The sequence below is a fragment of the Mobula hypostoma genome, chromosome 2 (genome assembly GCF_963921235.1).
Source record: "Mobula hypostoma chromosome 2, sMobHyp1.1, whole genome shotgun sequence".
Lineage (NCBI taxonomy): Eukaryota > Metazoa > Chordata > Chondrichthyes > Myliobatiformes > Myliobatidae > Mobula > Mobula hypostoma.
Genome location: NC_086098.1, coordinates 169037811 through 169061964, shown reverse-complemented (window position 1 = coordinate 169061964; position 24154 = coordinate 169037811). Strand labels below are relative to the sequence as shown.

Genomic DNA, 24154 nt, shown 5'->3' with positions numbered 1-24154 from the left:
AGGTCCGAAGTTGCTGAATTTTTGTGGGTCAAGGTAAGAAATTGCAAGAGTAAAAAAATCGTGATGGGAATTACATACAGATCTCCAAACAGCAGCAAAGATGTGGTTTACAACTTAAAATAGGAGGTAGAACACACGTGCCAAAAGGGCAATGTTACAATAGTCATGGGGGATTTCGATATGCAGGTAGTTTGGGAAAATCAGTTTGACACTGAATCCCAAGAAGGGGTATTTCTAGAATGCCTACATAATGGTTTTTCAGAGCAGCTCGTGGTTGAGCCCACTGGGGGATCAGCTGTTCTGGATTGGGTGTTGTGCAGTGAACTGGAATTGATTGGAGAGCTTAAGGTAAAAGAACCCTTAGGAGAAAGTGGTCATAATATGATTACATTCATTCTGAAATTTGAAAAGGAGAAGCTAAAGTCAGATGTATCAGTATTACAGTGCAGTAAAGGGAATTGCAGAGACCTGAGAGAGGAGCTGGCCAAAATTGATTGGAAGAGAACACTAGCAGGGATGATGACAGAGACACAATAGCTGATATTTCTGGGAGCAATTCGGAAGTGCAGGATAAATATATCCTGAAGAAGAAATTTCTAAAGGCAGGATGACGCAACTGTGGCTGACAAGAGAAATCAAAACTACCATAAAAGCCAAAGAGAGGGCATAAGTGTAGCTATGGGCTCTCGCATGGGCCCCAGCTATGCCTGCCTCTTCGTTGGTTATGTGGAACAGTCTGTGCTCCAAACCTACCCTGGTACTGCTCCCCAACTTTTCCTTCGCTACATTGATGACTACATTGGTGCTGCTTCCTGCACCCATGCTGAGCTCGTCAATTTCATCGACTTTACTTCAAACTTCCACCCAGCCCTCAAATTCACTTAGTCCATCTCGGACACTTCCCTTTGTCGATCTCTCGGTCTCCATCTCTGGAGACAGACTGTCCACTGACATCTTCTACAAGCCCACTGACTCTCATAATTACCTCGACTATATCTCTTCCCACCCCGCCACATGCAAAAGTGCCATTCCCTATTCCCAGTTCTGCCATCTCCGCCGCATCTGCACCCAGGATGAGGCTTTCCGTTACAGGACACCTCAAATGTCCTCTTTCTTTAAGGATCGTGGTTTCCCTTCTGCCATCATCAATGATGCCCTCACCTGCACCTCCTCCATTTCCCGCACTTCGGCCCTCACCCCATCTTCCCGCCACCACAACAGGGACAGAGTTCCCCCTGTCCTCACCTACAACCCCACCAGCCTCCGGATCCATTACATTATCCTCCGCAACTTCCGCCACCTTCAACAGGGCCCCACCACTAAGCACATCTTTCCCTTTCCACCCCTCTCTGCCTTCCGCAGGGATAGGTCCCTCCGCGACTTCTTGATCCACACATCCCTCCCCACGGATCTCCCACCTGACACTTATCCCTGTAAGCGTAAGTGCTACACCTGTCCCTACACCTCCTTTCTTGCTACCATTCAAGGCCCCAAACAGTCCTTCCAAGTGAGGCAACACTTCACTTCTGAGTCTGTTGGGGTCATCTATTGCATCCGGTGCTCCTCTACATCGATGAAACCCGACGCAGATTGGGGGACCGCTTCGTCGAGCACCTCTGCTCTGTCCGCCACAACAGACAGGATCTCCCAGTAGCCACCCACTTCAACTCTGCTTCCCACTCCCATTCAGATATGTCCATACATGGCCTCCTCTACTGCCATGATGAGGCTAAACTCAGGTTGGAGGAGCAACACCTCATGTACCATCTAGGTAGTCTCCAGCCCCTTGGTATGAACATAGAATTCTCCAACTTTCGGTAATTCCCTCCCCCTTCCCTTCCCCTATCCCTATGTCACTCTGCCCCCTCTCCCAGCTGCCTACCACCTCCCTCATGGTTCCGCCTCCTTCTTCTACCCATTGTGTTTTCCCTTATTCCTTCTTCACCTTTCCTGCTTATCACCTCCCAGCCTCTCCTCCCCCACCCCTTTATCTTTCCCCTTACTGGTTTTTCACCTGGAACCTACCAGCCTTCTCCTTCCCACCCTCCCCCCACCTTCTTTATAGGGCCTCTGCCCCTTCCCTCTGCAGTCCTGACGAAGGGTTCCGGCCCAAAACGTCGACTGATCATTTCCACGGACGCTGCCCGACCTGCTGAGTTCCTCCAGCGTGTTGTGAATAAAGCAAAAATTGGTGGGCAGTGAGAGGATTGGGAAGCTTTTAAAAACCAACAGAAGGCAACTTAAAAAGTCATTAAGAAGGAAAAAGATGGAATACAAAAGTCAGCTAGCCAATAATATTAAAGAGGATACCAAAAATTTCTTCGGATATATAAAGAGTAAAAGAGAAGCAAGAAAAGATAACGGATTGCTGGAAAATGATGCTGGAGTGATAGCAATGGGAGACAAGGAAATAACCAAATGAACTGGCTATGTATTTTGCATCAGTCTTCACTGTGGAAGACACTAACAGTATACCGGAGGTTCCTGAAAGATTAATTTGCAGGTTGAGTTGGTGGTGAGAAAGGCAAATGCGATGTTAGAATTAATTTTGAGAGGATTAGAATATAAAAGCAAGGATGTAATGTCAAGACTTTATAAAGCACTGGTGAGGCCTTATTTGGAGTACTTTGTGCAGTTTTGGGGCTCCTTGTCTAAGAAAGGATGTGCTTACATTGGAGAGGCTACAAAGGAGGTTTATGAAAATGATTCTGGGATTGAAAGGCTTCATCATATGAGCATCTTGGATGGCTCTGGGCCTATACTCATTGGAATTCAGAAGAACAAGGGGTGACCTAATTGAAACCTGTTGAATGTGATAAACCTTTATAGAGTGGATGTGGAGAGGATGTTTCCTATGGTAGGGAAGTATAAGACTAGAGGACACAGCCTCAAAATAGAGGAACGTCCATTCGTAACAGAGATATGGAGGAATTTCTTTAGCCAGGGGGTGGTGAATCTGTGGAACGTATGCCATAGGCGACTTGGAGGCGAAGTCATTGAGTATATTTAAGGCAGAGGTTGACAGGTTCTTAACCAGTTAGGGCATGAAAGGATACCTGGGAAAAGCAGGAGATTGAGGGGGAAATGGAGCAGCCATGATGAAATGGCGAAGCAGACTTGATGGGCCAAATGACCTAATTCTGCTCCTATATCCTATGGTATAACTGGCAAGGTTTAGAAGGCAAGTGGTTCAACATGGACTAGAAGCTGTTTTGGTGCTGCAGTGCTCTATGAGTGTATGGTCAGGTACAGGGACAATGAAAAGCTTACTTACAGCATCATCATAGGCACGTTGATACGTACAACACAGCGGTGGTGTTAGGGGATTTGATAGTGAGGGGAACGGACAGGAGATTCTGTGGACGTGAACGGGACACCTAGATGGTATGTTGCCTCCCAGGTGCCAGGGTCAGGGATGTCTCAGATCGTGGCCACAACGTTTTGTAGAGGGAGTGGGAGCAGCCAGATGTCTTGGTACATATTGGTACCAATGACATAGGAAGGAAAAGCAATGAGGTCCTGAAAAGAGAATTTAGAGAGCTAGGTAGAAAGCTGAGAAGCAGGACTTCCTGGGCAGTAATTTCTGGATTGCTACCTGTGCCATGCACCAGTGAAGGTAGAAACAGATGATTTGGCAGATAAATACTTGGATGAGAAGCTGGTGCAGGGGGCAGGGCTTCAGGTTCTTGGATAATTGGGATTTCTTCTGGGGAAAGTACGACCTGTTCAAAATTGACAGGTTGCACTTCAGTCCGAGGGGGACCAATATTCTCACGGGCAGGTTTGTTCGAGCTGTTGGGAGCATTTAAACTAACTTGGCGGGGGGTGGGAACCGGAGTGAAGGGACTCAGGATAGGACAGATGGTTAAAAAAAAGTAAAGATAGCGGGCAGTCAGATTGTCAGGAAGGGCAGGTAGGTGATAGGACTTAGTTGCAGCCAACAGGCTGAGTATCAAATCATTAGGGATGCAGAATCAGAAAGGATAGCAAATATGGTACTCAAGGTATTGTATCTAAATGCGCGTAGTATAAGAAATAAGGTGGATGATCTTGTTGCAATTTTACCAATTGCCAGGTATGATGTTGTAGCCATCACTGAATCACGGCTGAAGGATGGTTGTAGTTGGGAGCTGAATGTCCAAGGTTACACGTTATATCGGAGGGAAAGGGACGTAGGCAGAGGGTGTGTTGTCTGTTCTACCAGTAAAGAATGGCATCAAATCAGTAGAAAGATGTGACATAGGATTGGAAGATGTTGAATCCTTGTGGGTTGAGTTAAGAAAATGCAAAGGTAAAAGGATGTTGATGGCAGTTATATACAGGCCTCCCAAAAGTCGCTGGGAGGTGGACCACAGATTACAACAGGAAATAGAAAAGACAAGTCAAAGGGTCAGTGTTATAGTAGTCATGGGAGGTTTTAACATGCAGGTTGATTGAGAAAATCAGGTTGGTTATGGATCTCAAGAGAGTGAGTTTGTTGAGTGCTTAAGAGATAGCTCTTTAGAGCAGTTTGTCGTTGAACCTGTTAGGGGATCAGCTATACTGTATTGGGTGTATTATAATGAATTGGAGACGATTAGGGAGCTTAAGGTAAAAGAACCCTTCGGAACCAGTGATCACAATATGATTGTGTTGAACTTGAAATTTGATAGGGAGAAAGTAAAGTCTGATGTAGCAGTATTTCAGTGGAGTAAGGGAAATTACAGTGGTATGAGAAAGGAGTTGGCCAGAGTAAATTGGAAGGAACTGCTGGCAGGGGTGTTAGCAGAGCAGCAATGGTGTGCATTTCTGGGAAAAATGAGGAAGGTGCAGGACATGTGTATTCCAAAAATGAAGAAATACTCAAATAGTAAAATAGTACAACCGTGGCTGACCAGGGAAGTCAAAGCTATTGTAAAAGCAAAGGAAAGGGCATACAACAAAGCAAAAATAAAGGTAAAGGTTTGAGAAGTTTTTAAAAACCTAGAGACCAGCTAAAAAAAATTACTAGAAGGGAAAAGATGAAATCTTGAAAGCAAGCTAGCAAATAATATCAAAGTGGATAGTAAAAGTTTTTTCAAGTATGTTAAAAATAAAAGAGAACTATGAGTGGATAGAGGACCGCTAGAAAATGAGGCAGGAGAAATAATAACGGGTGACAAGGAGATGGCAGATGAACTAAATGAATATTTTGTGTCAGTCTTCACTGTGGAAGACACCAGCAGTATGCCTGATGTTGTAGTGTGTGAAGGAAGAGAAGTGGGTGCGGTTATTGTTACAAGACAGAAAGTGCTCAAAAGTCTGAAAGACCTAAAGATACCTAAGTCACCCAGACCAGATGAATTGCACCCTAGCGTTCTGAAAGAGGTAGCATTAGAGATTGTGGTGGTATTAGAAATGATCTTTCAAAAATCATTGGTCTCCAGCATGGTGCCAAAGGACTGGAAAATTGAAAATATCACTCTACTCTTTAAGAAAAGAGGAAGGCAGCAGAAAGGAAATTGTAGACCAGTTAGCCTGACCTCCGTAGTTGAGAAGATGTTAAGAGTCAGTTGTTAAGGATGAGGTGATGGAGTACTTGGTGACACAGGACAAGATAGTACAAAGTCAGCATGGTTTCCTTCAGGGAAAATCCTGCCTGATGAACCTGTTGGAATTCTTTGAGGAGATTACAAGTAAGATAGATAAAGGGGATGTAGTGTATGTTGTATATTTTGTCTTTCAGAAGGCCTTTGACAAGGTGCCACACGTGAGACTGCTTACCAAGTTAATAGCCTATTACTAACATGGTTAGAGCATTGGCTGATTGGTAGGAGGCAGCGAGTGGGGAAAAAAAGGATCCTTTTCTGGTTGGCTGCCAGTTACTAGTGGTGTTCTGCAGAAGTCGGTGTTGGGACCATTTCTTTTTATGCTGTATATGAATGATTTAAATGATGGAATAGATGACTTTGTTGCCAGTTTTGCAGATGATATGAAGATTGGTGGAGAGGCAGGTAGTGTCGAGGAAACAGGTAGGATGCAGAAGGACAGACAGATTAGGAGAATGGGCAGGAAAGTGGCAATTGAAATACAGGTGTCCCTTGCTTTTCAAACGTTCACTTTACGACATCTCACTGTTATGAAAGACCTACATTAGTTACCTGTTTTCGCTAACAGAAGGTGTTTTCACTGTTACGAAAAAAGGCAGCCAAGCTCCTCCCCGGAATTGCATTCTAGCCGGCATTGCTTAAACATGTGCCTGTGAGCATCTGTGCTTTATGTCAATTTATTTTGAGCATCCGTTAGCAAAATGAGTTCTAAGGTATCGGAAAAGCTTAAAAGAGCTCGTAAGGGTGTTACACTTAGCGTAAAACTAGACATAATTAAAATGTTTCGATCATGGTGAATGAAGTAAGGACAAAGTGAATTTGGCTTGTGGAAATTGACGAAGATGATGTTGAGGAAGTTTTGGCATCCCATGACCAATAACTGATAGATGAAGAGCTGATGCAATTGGAAGAGGAAAGGATAACAATCGAAACCGAATGCAATAGCGAACGGACCGAAAGTGAAGCCATCCAGGAACTGAACGTGAAGCAACTGCGTGAGATTTTCGCTACAATTGACAACAATGATTGCAGAAAAGTATGACTTTAATTTTGAGAGGGTACGTAGGTTTAGGGCATATTTGCAGGATGGTTTGAGTGCTTACAAAGATCTGTATGATAGAAAAATGCACGAAGCTAAGCAGTCAAGCATACTGTTGTTTTTCAAGCCTTCCACATCAGCCACAGTAGACAACGAACTTTGACCTTTGACATCGAGGCAGGCAGAGATAGAAGAAGATGACCTGCCTGCCCTGATGAAAACAGACAACGATGAGATGACACCCCAGTGTCCCACCACCCCAACCTCCGACGACTCAGCCTAACACACCATCATCAGTGTGCTCACTGTCTTCCCGATTCCGGTAGCTGATACTAAACTGTACATACGTTATTTCTACTTTATACAGGCTGTGTGTCTTTATGTGTTACTTGGTATGATTTGGCAGCTTTGTAGCTTAAAGGTTACTGGAGAGAGTGTTTCTGCTGAGAGCGCTTGCGTGAGATTTTCACTACAGTGGACAGTGCAATGATTGCAGAAAATAATTTCTACTTTATATAGGCTACTTATATCATTCCTGCTTTTACTATATATTACTGTTATTTTAGGTTTTGTGTGTTATTTGGCATGATTTGGTAGGTTATTTCTTGGGTCTGCGAACGCTCACAAATTTTTCCCGTATGAATAAATGGTAATTCCTTCTTCACTTTATGACATTCCAGCTTACGAACCATTTCATAGGAACGCTCTACCTTCAGATGGCAGGGGAAACCTGTACAATGTTGGAAAATGCATGGTCATGCACTTTGATAGTAGAAATAAATGTGCGAACTATTTTCTAAACGGGAAGAAAATACAAGAATCTGAGATGCAGAGGGACTTGGGAGTCCTTGTGCAGAACACCCTGAAGGTTAACTTTCAGGTTGAGTCAGTGGTGTGGAAGGCAAATGCCATGTTAGCACTCATTTCAAGAAATCCAGAATACAAGAGCAAGGATGTGATGCTGAGGCTTTATAATGCACTGGTGAGGCCTCACCTTAAGTATTGTGAACAGTTTTGGGCCCCTCATCTTAGAAAAAATATGCTGGCATTGGAGAGGGTCCAGAGGAGGTTCACAAGGATGATTCCAGGAAAGAAAGGGTTATCATACAAGGAATGTTTGATGGCTCTGGGTCTACTCACTGGAATTCAGAAGGATGAGGGGGGATCTCATTGAAACCTTTCGAATATTGAGAGGCCTATACAGAGTAGATGTGGAAAGGATGTTTCCCATGGTGTGAGAGTCTAGGACAAGAGGGCACAGCCTCAGGATAGAGGGGCGCCCTTTTAAAACAGAGATGCAGAGAAATTTCTTTAGCCAAAGGGTGGTGAATTTGTGGAATTTGTTGCCACATGCGGCTGTGGAGGCCAGATTATTGAGCGTATTTAAGGCAGAGATTGATAGGTTTTTGATTGGACATGGCATCAAAGGTTATTGGGAGAAGGCCTGGAACTTCGGTTGAGGAAGAGAAGGAAAATGGATCAGCTATGATTGAATGGCGGAGTAGACTCGATGGGCCAGATGGCCTAATTCTGTTCCTATGACTTGTGGTCTTATGGTCTAAAACATATTATACAAGGCAGTGGTGAAAAAGGCAGTGTTAAACTGGTTATTATTGCAAAATCACAAACATGAACATGGCCATGGTAATGCAAGAGGTGGTTTGTCATGTTCCATTGCTACAGAGGTAGGGTTAGGGTTGTGCCAGTCAATTCAGCAACCTGATCTTTGCAAGAGATCCCACAAATGCTGGAAATCTTGATTATTCTGGAGGAACTCATCATCATTACATGCTGTATGACATGGGTGTTCATGGTCTTCCATCTGTCTAATTCGCGTGTGGGGAAGACCCCCTTCACGTTGTTGTTCTTATTCTTTTCTCTATCCATGACCTTGATTGTTCTTGGTAAATATTTCTACAGAAGTGGTTTGTCATTGCCTTCTTCTGGGCAGTGTCTTTACAAGACAGGTGACCCCAGCCATTATCAATACTTTTCAGAGATTGCCTGGTGTCAGAGGTTGTGTGAAGGCATTTATGGAGGGGAATAACCACTTGATGTTTTGGGCTGTGACCCTTCATCAGGTTGTAGGAAACTATTGTAGCTGTTCCTGACCATGGTGGTGTGGAACTGCAAACTTCAATATCTCCTGTCTGACAATAAATTACTCGCAGTCTCAACAGGAAAGGCAAGATGATTCAAACAGGCAGATCTGAATTAAATGCCCATCCACAAAATTGGCCCATTTCTTTGTCTTATGAGAAAAGTTTGAACAAACTAGGGTTTTTCTCTCTGGAGTGAAAATGGATGAAAGATGTGACCTGATAGAGGTGTACTGGATAATAAAAGGCTTGGATCGAGTGGACAGCCAGAGACTTTAACCAAGGGCGAAAATGGCCAGTACGAGGGGTCGTAAACTTAAAGTGAAGGTGAATGGAGGAAAGTATAGGAGGGATGTCACAGGTATGTTTTTTTAACACAGAGATAGAGGTGGGTGAGGGGAATGCCCTGCCAGAAGGCAGATACATTGGGAGCATTTAAGAGGCACAGACAAAGTGGACAGCCAGCTTCTTTTTCCCATAAAGCTAAAGTGATTGGAGGAAAGTATAAGAGGAATGTCAAAGGTAGTTTTTTTTATACAGGAGTGGTGGGCACGTGGAACACAATGCTATAGGTAGTGGTAGAGGCAGATACATTAGGAACATTTAAGAAACTCTTAGACACATGGATGATAGAAAACTAGAGGACTATGTAGGAGGGAAGGGTTAGATTAAACTTAAGTTAAAAGTTTGTCACAACATTGTGGGCTGAAGGGCCTGTACTGTGCTGTAATGTTCTATGTTCTAAAATGTAAAAAAAACCAACAAATGCTCTGATGTTCCAGCAAAACTCTGGAGATCAGAAGCATGAATGTGGATGTGCACACAAGTACTTATGGGCAATGCTGTTGGACTATCAGTAACCCTACTAACTCCACTCTCTTTCCCCCTTCCTCAAAGAAAACTCCCTGCTGAGGGCTCTTGATGCAAGGCATGAACATCTGCTGCAATTTCCTTCTTGAGGTTACCTGGAATCCTGACAGGAAAGAATAAACATTTCTGGAAGTATTAGGGGTTTAGCCACTCTAAATCCTGTCACTGAACAGATAGCCAGTTGTACTCATGACTGCAGAAAACTTAAGAGTTGTGACTAATGCAGTCAAATCTTCTGAGAACTTTCCTTTCCAATACACAAACCTCAGGTGTTGGGGCCAGTAATCGTACATTCAGGGCTTGTTTGAAATTAGGAAGTGGACAATTAACTGAATTCCCATCTTTCAGCCTGTCTTACAGTGTTGGAAGGGTTTCATAGAGTCAGGCAAGGTCACTCAGCAAAGCTGGGGAATTGCAGATCTATACAGAACTAGGCTGTGATGCCAGTGTCCACCTTTCACTTCTCCTTACTGCCAACTTCTTTTTCCTCTCATCTTTTTTTCCACAGTGTCAGTCAAAACTGAAGCAAACTCCTTCCAACCATAGTAATGTAGTGGAGTGCAGTAACCTGGTGCATATGGTGTCATCGGTTATCTGGACTCTGACGATTGCACTTGTTCCTCAATCACACTTTGTTTACTCATGCACAAGATTCAAGATTGTTTAATGTCATTTCCAGTACACAGTTTAAAGAAGAGCTAAGTAAGTGTTACTCCGGATCTGATGCAGCACAAAATAAATGCAGTACATAAAGAACACAATAAATATATCTTATATACCTAGATTGTATGTCCATAAAGTGACGCTAGGCACAGGAGTGTCTGTACATAAGGAGACTGACAGGAATGATAAAGTAGTGGTGGTTGTCAGGCCTGCTCAGGCAGGCTCCTTCTAGTCTCCCCGCAACTAGCAGGAGTCACCTGCAGCCTATTTAAACCCAGCTCTCATCCACAGTCCTTGTTCACCCATCGAGCCAGCCAACCTCAACCAGTTGCTCCTAGTCTCCAGTTACCTTGTTGCCTTGTCATGTTAAGTATCCATCCTTTCTTGTTTTATGACCCCTTGTGGCTCATTATTTTGCAGTTTATTAGTAAGTATTGTTTACTGGTGGATCACCTCCACTGCTCTGCTTTTGGATCAAGCCTCCTCTACATTTCCTGACAGTGGTGGGTTCATGGGTGGAGGTGTTGATCAGCCTGACTGTTTTTGAGTCTGGTTGTCCTGGTATGGATGCAACGTAGCCTCCTCCCCAACGGGAGTGGGACAGACAGTCCATGAGCAGGGTGGGATCCTTCATAATGTTACTGCCCCTTTTCTGGCACCTTTCTGTATATGTGTCCCTGATGGCGGGTAGCCTGGTGCCAGTCATGCATTCTGCCCCTATCACATAACTGTTCTGAAGTTTGAACAAAAGAAATGTAGTTTCTATTGACAGTTGCAGACAGATATTGAACCAATAGAAACCTTGTGTATTTCTGAATCCCATCATTTGCATATTGAAGTACCAATCATAGTACATATTTCAGCTACACACAAAAAGTGCTGGTGGAACGCAGCAGGCCAGGCAGCATCTATAGAAAGAAGTACGGTCGACGTTTCGGGCCAAGACCCTTCGAAGGACAAAGGGTATCGGCCTAAAACGTGGACCGTACTTTTTCCTATAGCTGCTGCCTGGCATGCTGTGTTCCAGCAGCATTTTGTGTGTATTGCTTGAATTTCCAGCAACTGCAGATTTCCTCGTGTTTACATATTTCAGCTATTAATAGCCAATTAAATCTAAGTGTTAAAGGCCAATAATACTTGAGAATTAGTAAGATACCTGTCCAATAGTAAGTATTGCCTGAGAACCCTTTGTTTGCATTTGTATCTTGTCTGGGTATGCTTGGTGACCTTGGTTCCCAGGCTTGAACAGAAAAGCTGTACAAAGAGGAGTTAGGCTTTCAAGGGCCGTGCTCAGCCTGGGTAACTGCACTATGTCTGGACACTGTCTCTGTCAGCTTATCATCTTGACTGTTGTCTGAGTGAATTTGACACACAGAGTGTGTGTGCTCTGTTCTGTTAGCACACCATCTTTAACTCTTTCCTTGCTGCAACTTCCACACATACATTTCTATATCTGTGCTGCAGTTCAGGTCCAGTTTGTAAAGTGTGCGCTGGCCTGTACGGACAATTCATTACAGAATTTTGTTAAGGCCTGGGGATAATTGTGTTTAGCCTCGTTCGTAGAATTCTACCCTTCACCCCGCGCCCCCCCCGCCCAACATTCAGGCGGTTACAACAAACTTAAACCAGAGAAATGGGCTATTTGGTACAACAGGTCATGTCTACGTTTATCCTCCGTCTGACACCAAGAATGATCGAAGGGCATAGAGGAGCTTGTACACGCCCTTTAGCCCACAAAGTTGTGCCCACCTTTTAACCAACTCTAAGATCAATCTAACCATTCCCTCCTACAAAGCCCTCTACTTTTCTGTCTCCAATGTGCCTGTTTAAGAGTTCCTTAAATTTTCCTATTGTATCTGCCTCTACCACCATCCACGCTTCCATCACTCTCCGACATTCCTCCTGTATGTTCCTCCAATCACCTTAAATCCATGACCCCTTCTATTAACTATTTCCACCTTGGGTAAAAGGAGCTGGCTGTCCACCCGATCTATGCTCCTTTTCATCTTGTACACCTCTAATCAAGTCATCGCTTATCCTTCTTCGCTCCCAAGCTCGTTCACCGTTTCCTCATGGGACATGCTCTCTAATCGAACCAATATAAGTGGAGAAATGAAGCCAGTATAATCCGCCCTTCCTCCCATGATGCACCTGTGAGTTGGTATTGGTTTACCATTGTCACGTATACTGAGTTACCATGAGAGAGGTCAAGGCAGGTACATTATCGACATTTGAAGGGTACTTGGACAAGTAGATAGATAGGAAAGACTTTAGGCAGAGATTCCCAACCTGGGGTCCACAGACCCCTTGCTTAAATGTATTTGTCCATGCATAATAAAAGATTGGGAACCCCTGGTTTAAAGGGATATGGACTAAACATAGGGAAATGGGACTAGCTTAGATGGGCTGAAGAACATGTTTCCATACTATTTGACTCTATAAGAGAAGAAAAATTTGTTTTGCAAGCCATCCAGACAAATCATTCCACACATCAGTACATTGAGATATAGAAAGAAAACAGAATGTGAAATATGGTGTCACAGTTCAAAGTTCAAGGTAAACTTGTTAACAAAGTACATATATGTCATGATATATAACCCTGGGATTCATTTTCTTGTTAGCATACGGAGCAGATACAAAGAAACACAATTGAATCAATGACAAGATGGACAAATAACCACATTGTGCAAAGAAGACAAATACTAAATAAATAAAGGAGGGAAGGGCGGCAGAGATTTTTTTTACACAGAGAGTGGTGGATGACTGGAATGTGCTACCTGGCGTGGTGGTGGAGGCTGGTACGTTAAGGACTCTTAAGAAATGTTTAGCTAGGCACATGTGTCGTACTGGACCGACTGATGCAAAGACAAAAGTACCACAAAAACACTAACACACGTAATTCTTTTTCAAACCTTTATTCTTTACTCATAGCATGCTGTGGGGGAAGTTACAGACTGATCTCCCAAAAGAGCCAGTCCAGACACTGCCCCCGAATTACACAATTCCCCACAATTTATAACATTGATCAGGTAGCAGGAAAGCTTACGATTATAAGTTTAGATAATATTAGAATCATTTCAATCACATGCTAAGATACAATTAGATGTAAAATAATCATTGGTCAGTTAATTATAATTATTTTAAGCCAAAGCTGACCCATCAGTTCCTCATTTGGACCCTTCCCCTTTTCTCCTGAATATTCTAGCCCTTACACTATTCTTCCCGTATTTAGCTATACCTTGAGCTGCTTCTGCAAGATCAGAGAGTTCCTTATTTGAGCCTTTGCCTCTCTTTAGAGAACCATGACTAGTACCTCACCGGTCGCTGGGTAAAGCTTCTTTGTGACTGTCTAAAACAGTAAGCTAAGGTGATTGATCATTAATTAATCATTGTTCTTAGTCTATACCCCTATTTACCTACTCCTTCACCCCATCATTCCCCCCTTTTATCATACCATGAGCAGAGTGCCATCAGTCTTTCCGTGAAAAGTCGGCAGCCAGCATTTAGGCAGGTCATTATCAAACAGCAAGCAATAATTATAACAATGAGAATAATCAGCCCATGCAGTAAATAAGATCCCCATGATCCTCCCTGCAACCATCCTAACCAGCCATCCCCCTTCTCCGAACCTTGCCTGAAATCATCCAATTGTTTCTTAATAGACTGAATGGCATGGGTCACGTTGTATGATTCGTCAGTAACATGGGTGATACATTTGTCTCCGACTATAGCACATACCCCTCCCTGTTGGGCCAACTGATAATCCACAGCATACCTGATCTGCTGTGCGTAGAGTCGCAACTCCACCAGTTCTCTGTTAACAGCCTCCAGACTTTCCATCGTACTGTTTCCCAATGCTGCCTGCCTGCAAATGAGGTAGTTGCAGTTCTTTGCAGCTATGATTCCTGCTGAATCCCCTAGAGAGAGAGTGCTCAGAAACCCATAGCCCAGAGTAACAGGATTCCTCCAGTCAGCACAGAATTCCTTACTCACGGCTCGAGCTGTCAGTCACCATCGAACATGGGCAACCTGAGGGCTGGGAACAGAAAGTGGTCCAATCGTTCCTACTGCAAGAAGGTTAGGCAGAGTGATGGTAGCTATAGAATAGGAATTATAGGCCGGTTAGCCTTACGTCGGTGGTGGGGAAACTGCTGGAGTCAGTTATCAAGGATGTGATAACAGCACATTTGGAAAGCGGTGAAATGATCGGACAAAGTCAGCATGGATTTGTGAAAGGAAAATCATGTCTGACGAATCTCATAGAATTTTTTGAGGATGTAACTAGTAGAGTGGATAGGGGAGAACCAGTGGATGTGGTATATTTGGATTTTCAAAAGGCTTTTGACAAGGTCCCACATAGGAGATTAGTGTGCAAACTTAAAGCACACGGTATTGGGGGTAAGGTATTGGTGTGGGTGGAGAATTGGTTAGCAGACAGGAAGCAAAGAGTGGGAATAAACGGGACCTTTTCAGAATGGCAGGCGGTGACTAGTGGGGTACCGCAAGGCTCAGTGCTGGGACCCCAGTTGTTTACAATATATATTAATGACTTGGATGAGGGAATTAAATGCAGCATCTCCAAGTTTGCGGATGACACAAAGCTGGGTGGCAGTGTTAGCAGTGAGGAGGATGCTAAGAGGATGCAGGGTGACTTGGATAGGTTGGGTGAGTGGGCAAACTCATGGCAGATGCAATTTAATGTGGATAAATGTGAAGTTATCCACTTTGGTGGCAAAAATAGGAAAACAGATTATTATCTGAATGGTGGCCGATTAGGAAAAGGGGAGGTGCAACGAGACCTGGGTGTCATTATACACCAGTCATTGAAAGTGGGCATGCAGGTACAGCAGGCGGTGAAAAAGGCGAACGGTATGCTGGCATTTATAGCGAGAGGATTCGAGTACAGGAGCAGGGAGGTACTACTGCAGTTGTACAAGGCCTTGGTGAGACCACACCTGGAGTATTGTGTGCAGTTTTGGTCCCCTAATCTGAGGAAAGACATCTTTGCCATAGAGGGAGTACAAAGAAGGTTCACCAGATTGATTCCTGGGATGGCAGGTCTTTCATATGAAGAAAGACTGGATGAACTGGGCTTGTACTCGTTGGAATTTAGAAGATTGAGGGGGGATCTGATTGAAACGTATAAGATCCTAAAGGGATTGGACAGGCTAGATGCGGGAAGATTGTTCCCGATGTTGGGGAGGTCTAGAACGAGGGGTCACAGTTTGAGGATAGAGGGGAAGCCTTTTAGGACCGAGGTTAGGAAAAACTTCTTCACACAGAGAGTGGTGAATCTGTGGAATTCTCTGCCACAGCAAACTGTTGAGGCCAGTTCATTAGCTATGTTTAAAAGGAAGTTAGATATGGCCTTTGTGGCTACAGGGGTCAGGGGGTATGGAGGGAAGGCTGGGTTCTGAGTTGGATGATCAGCCATGATCATAATAAATGGCGGTGCAGGCTCGAAGGTCCGAATGGCCTACTCCTGCACCTATTTTCTATGTTTCTATGAACAATAACACATATCCTGTCTTGGCCTGGTAGCAGGTATTTTTGTATCTCACTATTTTATCATACCACAGGTGCTCCTATGGATACAGGGAGGAGTATTCAGAAGTCCCTGAACCTGCTGACACATGAGTCCCATTGCAATATCCACATACATACTGAATTCCCTTAAAGACGGGCACGCATTGCTCGTGGATACATTTGCAAGAGAATATTCCCTGGTCAATTGTACATCGGCAGTCTGGACAATGTTTCTTCAGGCAAGGTATCTCCACGGGAACCCTGACAAAGACGCATCCCTCCCCCTTCTCCTGCAAAACAGAAGGGATAATCCCCAATGCCCTCGCCAGTAGTCTCACCACCCACTCTCTTGAGGCACTTTTCCATAGCCCCTCTTTTAAGCTTTCCGCTTATCCCCTTACATTCTGCCCCTGATCTATCCTCCACTATTAAGTCATGTTCTGCCCAATTTAGCCCTGATGGGTTAGCAACAAACAATACTTCTACAGATTTTACCAAAGGATAACATGCAGTACGGTTACCATGCACATATGAGTCTTATAAAATAAATTGTCCTCCAGGCTTAATACCACAGAGGTAGTTATGATAGTGAAAAGTCCAGTAATAGTCTTTAGTCCACCTGCGGAGCCCATCATTTGCAAACCCTTAGGTGGATCCAGCAGTTGAGCCCTCGAACCTTAACGGCTGTCGGTGTTTGCAGAGGTATCTGGAATGGCCCTTTCCACCGGGGTCCAAGCTTGGAGCGCTCCCAATCCCTGATCAGTACCGAGTCTCCAATTTTCAACTCCAGCCCCTCCGTTCCCTGACCTCCAGGCTCCTTAAGGGTATTCTGTGCCTGGGAGTGAAGAAACTTTAGAGAGGAAGTTAGTTGGCGAAAGTACTTCTGCAATTCATCCCCCATGACATTTAGATCAATTTGGGTGGGAGGCTGCATGTCAGCATCCCATGAGGTCCTTCCAGGATGCCCATAAACAATTTCAGCTGCAGGTACCCCTGTAGTGGAGTGTGGGGTAATTCTCATATGGTATCAAGCCAGCGAAGGACCTTCAGACAACTCAGTCCGGTTTCGGACATTAACTTAGCTTGTTTATCAGGGTGCCGTTGGCCCGTTCCACTATTCCTGCAGCCTTCGGGTGGTCAGCACAATGAAACTGCTGTTCGAAGCACAGCACCTCACATAGTTCTTTATTTATATTTCCTACAAAGTGGGGGCCATTATCCAAATTTATTTGTCTGGGCACTCCGGATCTCGGTATAATCTCTGTAAGCAACAGCCTTACCAACGTAGAAGCTTTATTATTGGTGGTCGGAAAGGCTTCAATCCATTTACTGAACACATCTACAATCACTAAACAATGCTTATAACAGTACACATGCGGTAGTTCGATAAAATCAAGCTGAATACATTCAAAAGGGCCACTTGGCAAAGGGGGTTTTCCCTGGGGCACACTCTACTCCCTTTCCCGCAAATCAAACAGGCTTTTATTTTTGCCGCAGCAGCTTCCTCCAGCCTGGGGGGTGCCACCATGTGCGGAACAAAATATTACTCATTCCCCCCTTGCCAAGGTGGGTGTCCGTATGCAAGCACTCGAGCAACATAGCCAGCAATGCATTAGGAATACAAACTTGGCCAAATGGGGTATGCCAGAGGCCTGTGGACAGCGAATGCACACATCTGTTTGTCTTCCGAAGTTGTTTTTCTGAATCAGGGGCGCCCCCCTGGAGTTTTTGAACTGTAGCCCTGTCTGGAGTGCCCGACGCTCGTGGTGTTTTAGTCAGGGTGAAGGCCAATTGTTCTGCAGTTAAGGCTATAGCGGTTGCCTCCTGCGCAGCCTGCTTGGCAGCCAAATCGGCCCTGTTATTTCCTTTAGTCACTGCAGATTCGTCTTTTAGATGAGCTGAACATTTAATAATGGCTAATTTTTCGGGGAGGAGTATGGCCTGAAGGAGGTTCCTTACACACATAGCATTCTGGATGGGGGTCCCTGAGGAGGTGAGGAAATGGTTCCGTAGCAGACAGTCATGAGGAGGCTCAGTCAACTCAACAGGTGTCGTCTCTAAAAGTGCAGCAGGGTTGATGGTATCACAGTATGCAAAGGTGAGGAGTGGGTTATGAAGTAATGCTATTTCACAACGGCATAGTCTGGCCTGAGTCAGATGTTGGGTTTGGTGGGTGGTCAGCAGCGCTACAGTGGTGTGGGACGAATACACTGTAACTGGCTGTTGGAGGGTGATGTTGGAAGCAGCCGTGACTAGGGAGTAAATGGCCAGGAGCATCTGCGAGCAGGGGGGTAATCCCTGTGCTACGGGGTCTAACTTAGTGGAATAATAGGCAGCAGGCCTGCGTCTATCCCCATGAGTCTGAGTGAGCACTGCAATGGTGCAGCCATCTAAAACATTCTCAAAGAGCTGGAACGGACGGTCATAGAGTGGGCAGCCGAGAGCAGGCACTCTCGAGAGGGATTTCTTCAATTCCTCAAAGGCTCCTTTCTGTTACTCGGTTAGCTCTAGGGGTCCCATAAGTGAACTGGAAGCCAGAGGGCTCAAATGTTTTGTATACAAAGCAACATTGGGAATCCACTGTCTGCAAAAGTTTACCAGCCCAAGGAAAGCACGCATGGCTTTCAGCATAGATGGCAGGGAGGTTGCAAGGATTGGGGTCACCGTTTCTGGGGTGAGCTGCCTTCCGGTTGCACTCAAAAGGGTTCCCAGAAATCTCACTTGCCTTTGGGCTCTCTTTACTTTTTGGAGCAGGATCACGTATCCCCGTGAATGTAGAGCATTCAGAAGCGTATTGGTGCCCTGCACGTTTGAGGCTTCTGATGGGCTAGCCAGTAGGTGGTCATCTATGTACTGTATTACCGTAGAGCCCCCGGGAAATTGTAAATGTCTAGGCTGCCTATGCAATATCTGCGAGAAAATGGTCGGGGAGTGCATGAACCCTTGGGGTAACCTAGTCCAAGTTTACTGCTGGTCTTGAAAGGTAAATGCAAAAAGGTACTGTCACTCAGGAGCAAGGAGTATCGCAAAAAAAAAAACGCATGCTGCAGATCTACTATAGTAAAAACTTGGGAGTCCGGTGGAATGTTGCTTAAAGTTGTAGGGACCACTGGATGTATAGGCTGCACAATTTCATGCTTTACTCTGGTTGGCTTGGAATCCCTGCATGACTCCAAAAATGCTCAACTGCCCTTTTCATGGCCTGCGTATTCCTATCAGGCCAGTCCATATCAGTTCTAATAGCCTTGGGCACATCCTCGGGAAGGCACTGCAATATCATCGAATTAAACTGGGGCGAAGTATTGCCGGCATTATAGGCGGCATCTCCAGCATAGGTTGCACAAAGGGAGCAGACCTTTCCCAAAAATCGCAGCCGTCTTCTCCCACCTTTGGGCGGCACTCAAGGACCTTAACGATGTCTACAGGACGCTGCAAAGCCTTCTTTATTTTATTCACCTGGTCTGCGAGTGGGGTTGCGGCGGAAAAGGACTCCCAGTTGGCATGATCCCCTATAGCTTCTCTCCATTTCTCCTGCTCACTGGTTGTAAGAGCCATGCAGCACAAACTAAAAAGATCCTGGGGAGTCGCCTGAAACATTTGGATTGAACCAATCGTATAATCGATAAATCCCTAGGGATTATTTTTCCTGTTTGAGGCCCAATTCATGATCATACACATTTCTTGGGGCCTCCAAGGACCATAAACCTGCACAGTAGCTGCCTGGTTCGGCTGCCCTACCCTAGGGTTGGGAACGGTCCTGCTGGGAAATTGCCCAGGGATCCCTCTCCCTCTGGGTCTCGAGTCTTCGGAATCATCATTTTCAATACTAGAGTCATAATCAGTATCCGTTTCAGGGTCTGTCAGGGGGCCTTCTCCCACCAAAAGGATTCGGAGGTGCCTGGGGTTGGGCAGCAGTAACATTATATGGGGGTGGTGGCGCCGTGGGTTGGGGTTGAATGCTGGCAACGGGAATGTGCCATACCTCCTCCTCCTCAGTCTCACTTTCATTAAAGGGCAGGAGCAGTCCAGACAGGTCAAGAGGTACCTCAGTTTTACTTTTACTGGCTTCATCATTATCCTTCCATCTATCCTTAGCCCCCCTATCTCTTGTCTCCCTATCCTGTTTTTCCTTATTCTTATCATGATCCTCACACAGTCCTTTTAATATCTCCCACGGTTTCGAATTTCCTTCATTGTCACATACACTAATCCCTCTGTGACGTGCATTATGCTCCCAACTACTATGCTTAGATCTGTTATTTAATTCTTCGGCCGTTTTTCTTCAATTGGACGTTAAAACTTTCCATTTTTGTCCGGTATTACGCTTTCAAATTGCTTCTTCTACCCTTTAGACACTTATCTAAATCCTATGATCCACCCAGAGGCCAAATTACACTCCCCAGTTTCTTATTTAGGCATGCTGATAACCTTCGGTAATCATTCTCTCTCTCTGGGTCATCTTTACATAGTTTAATCAATGGCGTGTTATTTACAGACTTATCTAATGTTAGCCCCATGCTCCCTAATCAGGTGGGTCCTGACCTTCGCGTGGGGGATTTCCCCTCTTAACAACTGGTCTAAGGCTGGGTGCTGATACTTAAGAGTGCAGCTTTACCACCTTATAATTTATAACCCCCACTCCCTGTTAATGTTGTGCCATGTCTCTCTGCACCCACTTCAAGATCCTGACCTTCGCATGGGGGATTTCCCCTCTTAACAACCGGTCTAAGGCAGGGTGCTGAGACAGGCAAATTGTCACAAGTATACCCCAAAACGTATTTATAGCATCCCGATAGATTGCAGAGGAGAGCCACTTCCCCTGTGTTTGGCCAAACGTCTGCTCTGCCCTGTGCTGGTCAATTTACTGCACTACACGCCCCGACCCCCCACACCAATTAGAATGGTTACCAGCTCCAAAATGTAATAGGTTACTGCCACTAACCCGCTGACCAATTTGCTGTAACACACTCAAAGAAAATAATATACATCACTACCTCTGCTACCCAATTTGTTAGCACCGGCAGGCTTTAATATTCTCAATACTTCTTCGGGGACTCTAACCCCTTACCTTACCTTATACCTCGTCAGTGACTCTAAGCTCTCTTTTAACCTGTGGTACTCGGACGATCCTCAGGTTTCGAAAGGAGTCCGTCAGAGGATTACCCGCCAGACGAGGGGATCGTCAAGGTGGGCAATTAATGAGAGAGGTCAAGGTAAATCTTACCTTGTGGGCCCACCTGTCTCAGGTCACCGCCACCGAGTCGACCACTGAAACCGTCTCACGAGACCCTCGTCTTGGATTCCTGGCTGGCTCGCCAAATTGTCGTACTGGACCGACTGATGCAAAGACAAAAGTACCACAAAAACACTAACACACGTAATTCTTTTTCAAACCTTTATTCTTTACTCATAGCATGCTGTGGGGGAAATTACAGACTGATCTCCCAAAAGAACCAGTCCAGACACTGCCCCCGAATTACACAATTCTCCACAATTTATAACATTGATCAGGTAGCAGGAAATCTTACGATTATAAGTTTAGATAATATTAGAATCATTTCAATCACATGCTAAGATACAATTAAATGTAAAATAATCATTGGTCAGTTAGTTATAATTATTTTAAGCCAAAGCTGGCCCATCAGTTCCTCATTCGGACCCTTCCCCTTTTCTCCTGAATATTCTAACCCTTACACTATACTTCCCGTATTTAGCTATACCTTGAGCTGCTTCTGCAAGATCAGAGAGTTCCTTATTTGAGCCACTGCCTGTCTTTAGAGAACCATGACTAGTACCTCACCGGTCGCTGGGTAAAGCTTCTTTGTGACTGTCTAAAACAGTAAGCTAAGGTGATTGATCATTAATTAATCATTGTTCTTAGTCTATACCCCTATTTACCTACTCCTTCACCCCATCACATAATGTGAGGAAAATGGAAGGATATGCACATTGTGTATGCAGAGGGGATTAGTTTTTTGGCCATTTGGTGATTAATTTATTTGGTTTGGCGCAACATTGTGGGCTGAAGGGCCTGTTCTTATGCTTACAGACAGCAGAAGGAATCACAGGCATTCTAAAACATTCCACTGTGCAATCCCACACATTTTAAACATGTCCTTCTCTGCCTTTCCCATCCATGCACCGTTCTAAATGTATGTTAAACACTGTAATTGTACCCTTCTTTGTGTCTTCCTCTGGCACATCTCTACATTTTACCTCTCTCAGCCAGAGGGTGGTGAATCTGTGTAATTCTTTGCTACGGTTGGCTGTGGGGAGACCAAATCATTGGGTATATTTAAAGCAGAGTTTGATAGGTTCTTGATTAGTAAGGGAGAAGGCAAGCAAATGGAGCTGAGAGGGATAATAAGTAAGTCGAAATGGAATGATGGAAGTACTCGATGGGCTGAATGGCCTGATTCTGCTCCTATGTCTTATGGTCTCTCACTGTAAACCACTGTCAGTAAAATGATAATAATAAACCTGATTCTGATTCTGTCAGTGTGACTGACCTTCTGCTCTCCCTCCTCAGATCCAGTACCTGGACTCGATGAATGGAGAGGACCTGCTGCTGACTGGGGAGGTGAAGTGGAGGCCTCTGCTCGAGGACAATCCCCAGAGTATCCTGAAGCCAGACCCACCTGCCTACAACGACGAGGGCCTCTGACTCGAGTGCGCCTTCCTGTCAGGCACCAAAGCGTTCAGTGACAATCGTAACCTGTGACTAAGCCAACTCGACTTCTCAATCCGGTTTCAAACAGAATTGTATTTATTCCTGGGTTTTTCCCCTGCCCCCTAACCCAATCCACTGGTTCGGTTCTACTCCTGGGTTCTGTGTCCCCTACTAGAAATGTTCCCCTCTTTGAGTGGGTGAGACAGGTACTGCTCCTACCCTGCATTGTTTCCTGGTTCACTAAAGGGATCTTCCTCAAAGACTTGATCCGAGCCGAACCAAGCTAAAGCTGGTCTCTGGGCAGCCTAGTGGACACGGTTTAAAAGGAGAAGGTATGTCTTGCGTTTCAGGCAATGTGGGAAACTGACTGAGCTGAAATCTTATGATTAATCCTTTCTGTCGGTTATCTAACGATGTGGCCTCTGTTAAGCTAAATGAGCCTAAGGTTCAAACCTGTAGAAAAGTGTGGCGTGCAGGCAAGGTGAACAGAAAATAAAGCACACATTACTGATGTAAAATGTTGCTGTTGAACAAAGCTCGTAAACCAATCTGTTGTCTTCATTTTAGACTGGAAAACCTCAGTAAAATCCTAAATCGCAAGAACAAACTGTAAAGCAGGGTGCTGCGTATGAGAAATACATTGTTTCAATAAAAAACCAAAGTTTCCTCTGCACACAAACTAACTAGTTATGTCAAAAATTGGCTGAAAAGTGGTGTAGAATGGGTCTACATAATGCAAAACTTTTTTTCTTAGAGAGCAGGATTAGTAGCCAAAGTCATTAAGGGAGCCAAAGGCTGAGAGTGCCCCATGTGCCCTCTCACACTCAGCTCAGCTTCTCCCAGGAGAGTTCATGTTTGTTCTTCTTATTCAGCCCATCACACCTACTGGGACATAGACTGCCAACAGCAGCTCGCCAGAGTCCTCTGTCCCTGTGGCTTCTGGTTTCACCACACAACTTCATATGCCTTCAGGCGAAGGTCCTTCCCCTCCCAGGGAAGAGGTCTTTGGAGCTCCTGTCAGCGTTTCTGTAGCTCTGGGTTTTTACTGGATGGGGTTGCTAGCTCCACACTCAACCCTCCTCCTTTCGCAATTGGGAGAGTTTATTTTTGTTTTTGAAATATACTTGGGATGGACTTCTCAGTAATTGAATAACTTGGATTGCAAGTATCGGGAACCCTGGTTTTGAACTCACTGGGATCTCATCCCCTGTTGTTTAGCCTGGGACCGTAAGATACCCAGTTTCCGTGTGTGGCCCCGAGGAGGCACTGCAGGAGTCTTGGTGGTGGAGAGGCTCTGTACTGGCAGGAGGAGGCTTACACACTCGGCTCCTCTTTTCACCCTCTATTAAGAAGGTAGCCAGCGGCAATAGCTGTAAGCAGAGAGTAGCAAGCCGAGAGCACTATGCAGCATGCACTAACTACAAGCATTACTACACTACTGCACTAATGCACTAGATGCTTCACACGCACCCTGTGAGCAAATACTCCCACCCAAACTACAGGAGATCGCGGAGCAGCAGTGGGCCCCAGAGACGTGGCGTGCAGGCCCACCACTGTGTGGACACGCCCTGGCACCCATCAACCACTGTCCCAGCTAAGGGCAAATAACCCCACTGTCTTGTGGTAAGTCTGTTGAGACAAGGCTAAGGGAGCATACCCTGACAGAAAAGCAACGCGCTGGCGGCGTACAATAGGCGGGCCTTAACAGACCAAGGACCCG

The 24154-nt window shown here is 45.1% G+C and overlaps 1 protein-coding gene across 1 annotated transcript in view; it reads left to right on the top strand.

Moving 5' to 3' along the window:
• Positions 1 to 23210, top strand: part of LOC134360030 (ubiquinol-cytochrome-c reductase complex assembly factor 1) — a 188601-nt gene extending 165391 nt beyond the window's left edge. The window contains exon 9 of the mRNA XM_063074049.1: positions 22294 to 23210. Coding sequence (XP_062930119.1) covers positions 22294 to 22428 — 135 coding nt within the window. The 3' untranslated portion in view covers positions 22429 to 23210. The remainder of the gene's footprint in view (positions 1 to 22293) is intronic.
• Positions 23211 to 24154: the final 944 nt, after the last annotated feature.